Raw genomic sequence first — 12,103 nt, 5'->3', positions numbered from 1 at the left:
AGTGGAGATGACACTATCTACTCTGATAAACCACAACATTAACACCACTGACAGGAGAAGTAAATAACATTGACCATCTTGTAAAATTTTAATGTTCTGCTGGGAAACTTTTGACCAGGCATTCATTGGTGTGGATGTCACTTAGACAGACCAGACACCCCCACCCCAGAGCAACGACCCTCCTTGATGCAGCCGCTTCAGGAACAACTCAAACATGAAAAACGGCACAAGGTGTTGACCTGGCCTCCAAATTCACTAGATCCCAAACCGAGCAAGTATCTTTGGGACGATCCACAGAGGCCCCTCCCCCACTAACAACTTTATGTTACCCTCAGAAGGCCCTAAGAAATTCTCAGATGAGTCGCAACTGTTTTGGAAGCACAAGGGAGACCTACACAAGACTAGGAAGGTGGTCATAATGTTATACTTAATGTTAGTGATGTTAATTCAGGAAAGGTGGAAAAACACCTCTGTATTTTGCAGAGAAGCCTTTTTCATTTTCCTTCCAAGTAAAAGGGCTGTAAAAATATCTTACAAAAACTGAGTTGACTACATGAAAAATAAGATTTCATAACAGCAGGGTTGCCAACTTCTGTAATTAATGGATTCTTGAAGTGCTGTTTTGAGTTAAACGTCTTGTAAAGTTTGCGGGTGATTTCTGTGGGGTCCTGTTTGAGGGATTTGATGAAAGTGTGTTGAAATGTTTTGACAGACCGAAGAACAATGCAGACGCCTGTTCCAGGTGGCCTCCGAGAAGCACCAGAACCTTTATCGAATGGCAATGACTGGAGCTGGAATCGACAGACACCTCTTCTGCCTCTACGTGGTCTCCAAGTACCTGGGCGTGGAGTCACCTTTCCTCAAAGAGGTACGCTCCTGGTTTTGTCTGTCGGCAATGTCCCGGACCAAGAGCTATGGCGTTCCCACAACGTTAACGTTAACCGTTGTAAGCGCGTATGCTCCAGATGAAAACCAAAACTCTCCACCAGTCACGTAGAACTGAAGAGGACACTTGGGCGAGTGGTGAAGCATCTTCAGTCCAGTCGCCTTTGTCTTAGCTGTGTTGGTGCTTCTGACAACTTCCTACACCCAGTGAAAAGTTAGCCCTCTGTTGCATTCAATCATTTAGAGTTTTGGGTTTTTCTTTGTTTAAATCATGCCTCATGGTGCAATCCAAACAGCAAAAACAGATCAGTGAACCATCACAGAACCAAGACTAAATAAATCGTCAACAAACCATGTGAATGCAACAACAACTTACTGAATCATCATAAACGTGAGCGTTGCAAAAGTTCTCGCGTTCCTGACATCTGTAGATCAGTCATCGGTGAGTTATATTCCGATTTCACCCCAATTTTCTGGTTTTCTCTAATCCGCTCATGTTACAGGTTTTGTCCGAGCCGTGGCGCCTCTCAACCAGCCAGACGCCCGTTCAGCAGATGGAGCTGTTTGACTTGAAGAACCATCCAGATTTCATATCTCTCGGCGGTGGTTTTGGACCTGTGAGTGACACACAGCGCTTAAGATCTGAAACCTTGCAGACCCTCAAATGCCCTTAGTTCACCCGTTCAGTAATACTCAATACCTGCAGGCATCATGTTTGTTTTATCTGATCCCACAACAGCTGAGTCATGATAAACCAATCTTAAAGGTTTTTCCAGGGATTTTCTACAATTCTCCATGATAATGACTCACACACGTCCTGGAAGTAGACAAATAAATAAAACAGAAATAAACTGCCACTGGCAAGTCGCCATCTGGATTTAACTAAGCAAATAGGTACCAGCCTCCTATTGGATAATTACTGCATCGATGATTATCTTTCAGATGGAAACAAGTTATTTAACCTCAACTGATTCTCAGCGACCATGTCTAAAGACACATCCTGTGGTCGTGAAAAAGATGTTAGTCTGCCTGAGAAGGGTCAAATCATTGGCATGCATCAAGCAGAGAAAACATCTAAGGAGATTGTAGAAACTACTAAAATTGGGTTAAGAACTGTCAAACGCATTATTAAAAACTGGAAGGATAGTGGGGAACCATCGTCTTCCTGGAAGAAATGTGGTCGGAAAAGAATCCTGACTCACTGTAATCAGCAGCGTTGTGTCAATTATTTCGTTGACGCCCCTTTTTTTTTCATGACGATAACGAGACAGTAACGAGCTAAACATGGCTCTTTGATGACTAAAACATGACTAGATGTGTGTAAGCTGTCGTTGACGAGACGAGACTGGACGAAAATGTTAGTGTGGTGCTGCATCCTGTCCTTGTTTGGTCACGCCCACCACACGGCATCACGCCAGCATCTGTGCACATTCTGCACAACACGCCTGCCGTCGCAGTCACACTAAATGATGGACCTCAGTGGCAGCGGCAACGGCCTTGGTGGTCAGAAACGACGAGATGATCTATGGCAGGGGTGCTCGTAACGTCGATCGCAATAGATGTTAGTCTGAAACATTTATCTGTTGCAACTCCAAAACAAACAGCAAGACAAACGTTCATCTTTATTTATTTTTACTTTATATTTGCAACATGCCCTCAGTTCAGCGCCACACATCCACAGCCACGCACAACTTCAACAACAACTCAAGACTACTGTCTTTCTTAAAGAGACAGCGCTATTTTTGTAAAGGTGCAGTGCACCAGTTTTTCTTGATAAAAATAAAAACAAAGATGGATAGAGCTTTTAACACTGTAGCACCAATTAATATGACCGGTCTGCTAACTAAGAATGTTTTTGTTCTTGGCTTTTTTGGAGTAATGAACATCGATTCCACTGTTACCATTTTATCTGTGTGTAATGCGTAATCCTTATAGTAGATCAGAAAGTATTTGCCGTTGGGTGGAAAACTTGTCTAAAACCATTCCTTTATTATTGTAATTATTGGTGAAAATACTTTCTTTTTTTTCTTTCAACTAAAATTGACTAAAACTAGACTAAAACCTTTTTGAGTTTTCGTCAACTAAAACTAGACTAAAACCGTCACACATAGAAATGACAAAAATGTGACTAAAACTAATAAGCATTTTCGTCCAAAAGACTAAGACTGCCAAAAACAACACTGGTAATCAGCGATCGGTTAAAAGTTTGGTGAAATCAAATGGAAGAAAAACAAACAGTAGAACTCAGAGCTGTGTTTTAATAGTGAAAGTAAGAGCACTTCCGTACAATGTGAAGGGAACTCAAGGGATTGGGACTGAACGGCTGTGTAGCTCATGGACACATGTCCTCACATTTTCTTCTAGAATTCACTGGTGTAATTCAGAATTCATTGGTCCGTCAATGACGACAAGCCATGCAGCATAACAGGCCCAAAAGAGGACTTTATTCCCACCCCTGGGTTGAGGTTCAGATGCTGGAATGCAAAGTTGTTTCACCTCCAAACATGACATCACTCATTTAAACCAAATTATTCTTCTTTGGTAGAATATCTCTGTCCTTTCCATCAACTCATTTTCATTGTATTGGAAACATTTCTGAACAGATGCTGACTCTGATTTGGCACTTATTGGCACAAATAAAAGAGCGTAATATTTCTGTTCCTGAACCTGATCTCTTTTGGTCTCCGTTGCATCAGGTTGCCGATGATGGTTACGGTGTTTCATACATCATCGTGGGCGAGGACATGATAAACTTCCACGTGTCATCCAAGCACTCCTGCCGCGAGACTGTAAGTAAAGCCTTTCTTACTGCTGCTGTTGTTCAGATCGAATGCGATTATTACACGTTTCACGCCATGATAATCGACTCGCATCCTGTATTCCTGTAAAATGGAAACGCTCCATGAGCTTTGTGGGGGGAATGTGTAGGAATAGCGCTGTTTATCGCAGTGTAACTGGCTGAAATAACACAATGATAAAAGAGGAGGTAGCTATCGGTTATATTGTCATTCATTGCTTCATTATTGTCCTGCCACTCCTTGGTTCTTTTCAGCTTCGTGACTAAACAGATCAGATGTATTTAAACATTATGACAGTGAGGCTAATAGCTTGCAGGCGCGCTGCCAGGACAGCGCTAAGTTGAACCTCTAAAGGAAGTCTGATTCATGAGTTGACTCGGCCACGGACCAAACATGTTTCAACGCATTCCTTGTTTCAGCTCATCAGTAGACCCACCTAACACCTGACACCATTTTGGCTCTTTATGTTGGAATTTTGGTGGAAACTTCTGCTGTGAAAACCTGCACGATGCATTCAAGGGGAGTAGGGAGAACTGTTGAGCTCAACAAATAAAAAATGGCAGTGGCTACGGTTTTTGATGAACTCAGGATCATTTTCGTGATAAAAACAAAACATAAAAAGAAAAGTGGAGAACACCATATGCTTGGCTGAGTCACAGAAGAGGAGATGTAGGGAGTTGTGAATGGAAACCATTCCTTTGGCTAAAGCCCTTCTTTTTTTTTTTTTTTTGATCAAAGCCACATCAGAGCTGGAGAAGTTTTGTTCAGACTCTTTTTTTTTCTTAACTTGATGGAGATCAAACGACCTACAAATCTATTTATAAAGTACATTTAAAGCCAATGAATGTTCACTAGACCGCTGCACAGAGTAGTGAAAGTGTAGAAACACAGCCAACACAAAGGCAACAACGAGGAAGAGGTTAGATTACTAGATTACAACATTATATATATATATAATATAAAAAAGAGCTCTCAAACTGAATTGAATGTATTATAATATAATTTCGTTGTACTTGCACAATGAAAACAGACTATCATATTCTATTATAAATAAGCTTTAAGAAGGGATTTAACACCAGGCAGTGTCTGGGCCTGCCTAATGACGCAAACTGTTCCAGAGTTTCCTTTATGCAACTGAAGAGAGTAGAGGAGAAGAAAAAAAATCACAACCATTATTTGATGATTTCAGACAAAGGATTTTAAAGAAATGATAAAAACATTTTATTTGAGTTTATTTAAAGTTGTCCAACCACGTCCTAGCCACTGAATATTAAACGTGCATCACTCTAAACGTTTAGGAAATGCAACCATATTTATTCACTGATGCCTTATTTTGCAGCGTTTTTGGATAATGCTCGAACAGGTTTTTGTTAAACGACTGAACCAAAGACGACTGAAATAAAAATGCATGCTCCTATCTGCAGCACGTCATTTTGGCGTTCCTCTCTCGCCTCTGGTTTCTTCTTATCCCGTAAAACACATGATGAGCTACTTCTGTTTTCACTTCCTTTCTTTCCTTTCTCCCCATTTCCCTATTTTGACGTTGTGTGTCATTGTGTTCTTGGAGATTAGCTGATGTGTGTGTATATATATATATATATGTGTGTGTGTGTGTGTGTGTGTGTGTGTGTGTGTGTGTGTGTGTGTGTGTGTGTGTGTATATATGACCATCATCTGTGCATTGGGGAAAGCACAAGAAGACAAGGTAATAGAACTGTATAAAAACAGGAAAGGGATATAAAAAAATTTAAAAAAAGGAACTGAGAATGCTGATCAGCAGTGTTCAAACCAAATCACGGGAAGCGCGACAAAAATTTCAGCCACAACTGTCAGGAAAATTGTTTGGAATGCTAAGAAAACCCATGTATAACTTCAGCTGATATATAGAACTCAAGGGAGGAAAAAAAAAAAAAAAGGGTGTGATTGTTTCAAGATGCACGATAATGATGCACTTGAAGAAACGAGTCGCCAGAACACCACAAATCATCTCGCTTACAATACGCCGAGCAGCACAGAGACGAGCCTCAAAACTTCTGGAACAAAGCCATTTGGAGTGATGACGCTAGACTGAACTTTACTGGCGGCGGAGGATCGTTGATCATCAGCCCCTGAAGCTGTGCGTGGGACATACTTGGACGTTCCAACGTGATAAGGATCCAAAACGCAAGGCCAAGTCAACCGGGGTCATTGGCCAGTAACGTTGAACCACTTAGAGGAGATTCCAAACGTGCAGTTTGTGTAGGACAGCCCAAGAATTTACAGCAACTGGAGGCTTTTTGTCGAGAACAATGGGCAGCTTTACCTTTGGAGAAAATAAAGAGCCTCATCCACAAAAGACTTCAAGCTCTCATTGATGTTGAAGGGTGCAGTGGATGCTATTAAGAGCTGGGTTGTGTAAACTTTGGGTACTTTCTGTTGTCGTCAAGATTTAACAAGAGTTGTTTGATAATTAATGGCTTCATCCAACCACTAACCACGAGTGAACGAATAGTTTTTGTGTTATCATTCATATTCTCTAAAAAAAAAAAATTCCCAAGAAAGAGGCTTAGCAGAACCTGACTTTAAATTATACTACTGGTCATTTTAAATAAAGCAATTGACAATTTGGTGCAATGAGAATGTTGTCACACCCTGGCGTCAGATGGAGACAGAGATGGTAAAACCACATAGGTTGAAAGACATACTATTTTGTGGATTGAAACCTAGATCTGTGAGTAGAAGGTTTGGGCCAATCATTGGCAACTCCTTGAAAATTTGGTTTGCGGTCCAGAGACATATGGGATGTAACGTAGAGCTCTCCTGTTTGGTTTAATTACAGTTGATTACAGCATTCAGCTGACAGTTTGGCTTCTGGAGGAATTCACATTCTCCAAGATCTGTATGACAGAAATGGTTTGATTTCACTCCAAGAACTCAAAGAACGTTACTCTCTCTCTGGGTTTCCTTGGTTCTTATATTTCCAGTTGAGGTCTGCAGTTTGTGCCTATGGAGTTCCATGGGATTCACTTTTACTCTCTCATCCGTTGGACTCTTGGATTTCCTCTCGAACACCCTCTACTAGATTAGTGTCCATTATCAACAATGACCTGCTCTCTGAAAGTGTGAAAATCATTAGGAGTTGTCAGTTCTTGGAGCTGGCCCTGCGATGGACTGGCGACCTGTCCAGGGTGTACCCCCGCCGCCCGCCTGATGGCAGCTGGGATTGGGCTCCAGCAGACCCCCGCGACCCTTAACAGGAATAAGCGGGTACAGAAGATGATGAGTTCTCGGAGCTGTGAACTTGACTAGCGGGGTTATGATCTGGACTGGGACAATATTTGGACCAGCATACCCATCTCATCAAAAAAAATCCAGCACATCAACTTATTCATTACAAGTTTGTCCACAGATTTTATGCCACGCCATACAGACGATTTACAATGAAACCGACAGATGATCCCGACTGTACAAAATGTGATCAGAATATTGCTGGCACATATCTTCATGTTTTTTGGGAATGTCCCTCTGTGTCTGGCCTCTGGTCCAAGTCTTGAAAATATTTTAGGATATCCAATTACTATGCATCCGCCCCCTACTTCACTATTCAATGATGACTCAGTTCTTAGTGGCAGTACCACATTAGCACGGAGGAAAGTTATGCTTGCAGGATTGACTGCCAAGAAGACTATAATACATTCATGGTTTTCCCCAGACATCCAGTCGGCAAAAGAATGGCTTAATTGTTTTAGAGACATTGCACTGTCATACGTAAGCGCAAGCGTCTACTGTACAGGCCTGTACAGGTTATCTTTCTGACAGAACATTGCTTGCTGGCATAGACTACAAGGTGTTACTGTGAGTTATGCTGTCTGACTGCAAGACTCTATGGACTCTATGTCTCTTTAGTGGCAGGGCAGTGGCACAATGTTTGTTCAAAATGTTCAAAAAAAAAGTTTGTCACAAAAAAAAAAAATGGCCGAGAAATCACACGACAATCTTTTTCTCAATCTTTACTATTCTTTTTTTTTTTTTCTTTTTTCTAGGATTCCCACCGGTTTGGAGCTCAGATAAGTAAAGCTCTGCAGGACATCATGGCTCTCCTCTCGGCCGACACCAAAACCCCTTCGTCTTCCAAAGGCCAGCCTCAGTCCAAGAAGCTCCTCTGAATCGCCCCCTCCCCCCATTAACACGTCGTTATCCGGAGCCCACAACGTTAAAAGCACAACTAGGTCTGCCCCAACAGGTGCTGTTGATCTTTATCTTCATCTTAAGTCACAGCGGTAACATTAAAAAAAAAAATAATAATAATAAGGCAAAGAAGAAGGAGGGAACCCTTTGATGCTTAAAAAATATATATATAATCTAAAGATGCACCTGTGTCACCTTTGAACTTCATGCTGTAACAAAAGCTCAAAGCTCTCTCTGCATGAATGGCCTTAAAAACTTTTATTTCTGCTTGTGTTGCAAGTCGTTTTTCCTGCTTTCAGCTCGATAAAGGATTAGGGTGCAAAAAATGCTTACTCAGAAAACGTGATGGATGATTTCTCCCAAAGTGGGATCAGAGTTCCTCGCTTCAGGAGGAAGTCTTTTCAGTGAAGCCTTGAAGAAGGGAAAAGAGGAACAAACCTCCCGGAAATCATTAAAAGACCCTAAATCTCAATGAAAGATAAAAGCTCGCTGACAGGGTTCAAAACAATTTGATGGTGGCAGTCAAGTTTTGCGGAGTGCGTGTCACAGGGCGGCTAGAAATCAGAAACCAGGGAGAGGAATAGGGTGGAAAAAAAAAAAAAAGGGAAGTCTGATCAAAGTAGACCCGTTTATTTATTGTCGTGTACGAGAAGGGACTGGAGGTTTACAAGCTAGACAATGAAAGTCTCCGTCAAATCCTACACAGACATTAAAAGTTGTTTTTTTGTGACATGCGCGGTTACCCATCACCTGATCTCTGGACCGTGCCACCGCAGCCGGAATCAATAGTTAACTTCTTAGTTCATTCTTTAATGTCAGAGGGAATATTTTGTCCTAAACGGTGTCGTGGCTTCGGCGCGACACACATGAGGTCAATTGAGTCAGTTCTCCAAATCATAACCAGTCACGGCAGATGTTTGTTTGTTTGTTTGTTGCTGAACCACCTGGAATGTAGTCCAACCAACCTGCAGCTGCAACTAAGCTGACAGACGCAAACCTGTGGAAATTGGTCCCAAACCCGCGATGGATTGTTGTGATTTGACTGGATTCAGCTGTCGTGCCTCACAAAGCTGAGTGTTTGTCTTAGATGACATTTGGCCCACTTTAAGCTTTCCTCTTTCTTCGCCGGTGCTTGTTGAACAGCATTTTAACAAGCTGCAAGCTGATACCTGTAACAATACTGAAAGATATGAAAAGCCAGGAGTTGGCATACTGTATTATTAAAGCTTCGGGCTGCTTTGTTATGCGATCCAGGTCATTGGGCACGCCAGCGACGGTGAATGCATTCCAGAGTGACAGCCTTGCAGTAAATCCTCCTCTATCAAAGTTCCTCTTTATGTTGAAACAGATGGAAACACATCAGTTCACAAGAATGACTCCTTCGTGGGGATAACAGTTTAACGCAGGACTGTTGAATTGAATAGTGTACCTAATGAACTGGCACACGAGTGTGAAAGCATTATATTTAAGAGCCTTTGAGATCAATAAGTGTTTAGCACCTGTCGTAAAGTAAAAGTGGCATTACTACAGTGTAAGATGTCCATCCCGAGGCATTAAGAACGTTTAAAGCATTACAATCATTAGCGAGTACGCAGGATTAAATGTTAATTAATTAATTTTCTCAGAAGGTTCAAACGAAAGCACGAGACACATTCCACAAATCATTAAAGTGTTTTTTCGCCCGAACCGTTGAACCGGGTGTTTCGCATTCTCAGTGAGGCTTGGTGTGAAGCCGAGTGAAAGCGGAACAGCTGGAAGAACGCCAACCCCCCGCTGACTTTGTCCTGTAACGCCGCTGCGCTCAACAACCAAAAACAACCAAGCAAACAAACAAAAAAAAAAAAAGGCTACACTTTACTACACTGCACAATTGTTCCCAGGCTGTATTGTGACCAGGAGATCAGGTGATCAATAAAACTAAAATTAAAAAAAAAATAATAATAATTGCAACACTTTATGTATAGCCGTGTATATAAAGGAAGAAAAGAAGGGAGGAGAAAAAGAAATACACATGACTTTTGTATTGATTAATTTCTTTTTTTTTTTTACTGTGTAATCTCAACTTCAGTGTAACGGTTAATAAGATGTTGTCGCTAATTGTTTATCATATGCTTCAGTTGTAATTTAAATGCTGTTAGATGAATGAAGTGCGAGACTGCATTTTTTATTTTTTTTTTCTTGTCGTTTCTGCCGAGGCCACGTGAGCTGCCCCGTTTTCCGAAATGACCCCTTGCTTCAGAAACTATACACTCAGCGTGAGCAGAGCCGGGTTTCTATTTGCTTTTAGAGCGCATATGTACACAGGGCCCTATATTCCCACGGGGGGAGGGGCGCAATGAAAAGGTTTCCCTCCAGCTACATTGATTTTTTTTGTTTTTTAAAAGCTATGGCAGTTTAATTAAAACACACACGTGCCTCAATAGAAGTATTCACCTAGCAACAGTTTCAATGCAATTTTAACACAACAATGCAAAAAAAGAAAACAACTCATCTTGTTTGTGTACATATATATATATATATATATAACATATATATATATTCCTTTCTTGAACATCTCTGTGCGTGTTAATAAGAATGTACTAGAGTTGTGCCAGGACATGTTCACACGTAAACGCATTCAAATTTTGTGGCATTAACCTTCTGCTTAACAAAACTTTACATTAGAGATTGTTGATCTCAAGTCGTAATAGCCTCACACCGCAGTGGCTTCCACTTCTGCCTCAGGTTACGCGATCAGCAGCAGAACCGCAACGCCTCTACCTCTCTCCACTCGTGACTTTTTCTAATAAAGTTGGAGCCGATGATAAATAGTCATCAGTAGAGAGAGCTGAGACATTGGGACGCCCTTACCCTCATGTGTTTCGGGTCTTGACAAAATAAGAAAGAACGGACGAGGCCAGGATATATTACTACACGTTTTACTGCGACCACAGTCGTGAATTACTCTTGACTGTGTCTTCTGTACATGAGATGAATGCTTTCAGTAAAGCTGTCAAGTAAGGGCGTGTTTTAATCATGGTACATCATTCTTAAGATCATTATAGGAGTGTCAATTTTACGCCTCCAAGTATATGAACTTCATGCCACTGCCTGCCTGAAATACAAAAAAAAAAGTCATGAACTCGTGCCTCACTTACTCTGCCACGTACATGTGTATATAATAATGTGCCACGGTGTTAGGACTACGAACCTTTTTAAAAAGAAGCTAGCATTTCGCAGCAGTTTGTTTCTTGTTCCAACTTAAGGGTAACTTTAGCATTAGCATGATTTTGTGAATTTTTTTTAACACAGTTTTAGTTTTTCTGACTTATTTTTACTGAGATACATTTTGTGTTTACTCCTCCTGCCGTTCTTCAAGACGACGCTAATGTTGCCACGACTTGGTGCGTCGTTTTTATCCAAGCAGATATTTGTAAATGTAAATTGTGGACTTTGTGAAAGGCCTTTCCCAGATGTTAATGGCGTGTCGTTTAAATTAAAGGTTTACCAAACCCTACTCTGTCTGCATTTGATCTGTTCTCGTGTCATTGAGTTCATTTGTTGATTTTTCAATTTTTACTGTTTTTTTTGCAAAGCCACGGTGAAGTGCAAATAACTAGTAGAGCCTATTTCCACCAACCAAATTAATTAATCGTTAAACATCTTTGTATTTTCTACTTCATTTAGTCATATGAAACTTTTAGTACTGATCAAGATTAAAAAATTTATTTCTCCCCGACTATCTAAGCACCTCCCTGCCATAAAAAGTAAAATATTTAAAAAAAAAATTGTTTCAAATCTTTGAAATTGACTAGTTGTTCATTTGTAAAAGCACATTTCAGCTGATTTAATTTCAGTTTTAATACTAAAAGGAAACTATTTGTTGCTTTAGTAACACATTAAATACGTTTTGTGCAATAAATGTGTCATGTGTTGTGAAATATGAACTAATTAAATGCTGCTGGCTTGTGTAGCCCGCTCAGCAGCCCAATAAAAGGACAATAACTGGACGATTGTAAGCGATCATAAAGGGGTTCGTGCCGTGGCGAAGTCGTCCCCCGAGTGGGACGCAGAGGCATAAGCAGGTCAGACATGGCCTGAAAGGAGGTAATGTGTCTGCGGAGGAATCCTTTGGCTGACAAGTGAATGAGAGCCTGGCGGGTCGGAAGCAACGAAATTTGGTGGGCTTGTACGCAGTCTTCCACAGATGCCATTGCCTCAGTCGGCCACTAGAGGGAGTCATAGGCTAAAGCAGGTGGGAAAAGACCTGACAG

At 41.1% G+C, this 12,103-nt stretch overlaps 1 protein-coding gene across 2 annotated transcripts in view; it reads left to right on the top strand.

Annotated features, from left to right (window-relative positions):
* cpt1a2b (carnitine palmitoyltransferase 1A2b) overlaps positions 1-11,346 on the top strand; it is a 73,403-nt gene extending 62,057 nt beyond the window's left edge. For both annotated transcript variants that reach the window (XM_084571530.1, XM_084571531.1), the window contains 4 exons: positions 713-868; positions 1,389-1,502; positions 3,582-3,674; positions 7,706-11,346. In XM_084571530.1, coding sequence (XP_084427656.1) covers positions 713-868; positions 1,389-1,502; positions 3,582-3,674; positions 7,706-7,828 — 486 coding nt within the window. In that variant the 3' untranslated portion in view covers positions 7,829-11,346. The remainder of the gene's footprint in view (positions 1-712; positions 869-1,388; positions 1,503-3,581; positions 3,675-7,705) is intronic.
* Positions 11,347-12,103: the final 757 nt, after the last annotated feature.

The sequence above is a fragment of the Chelon labrosus genome (assembly GCF_963514085.1).
Source record: "Chelon labrosus genome assembly, chromosome: 21".
NCBI lineage: Eukaryota > Metazoa > Chordata > Actinopteri > Mugiliformes > Mugilidae > Chelon > Chelon labrosus.
Note: the sequence above shows the minus strand (reverse complement) of the source record. Positions and strands in the feature narration are given on the sequence as shown.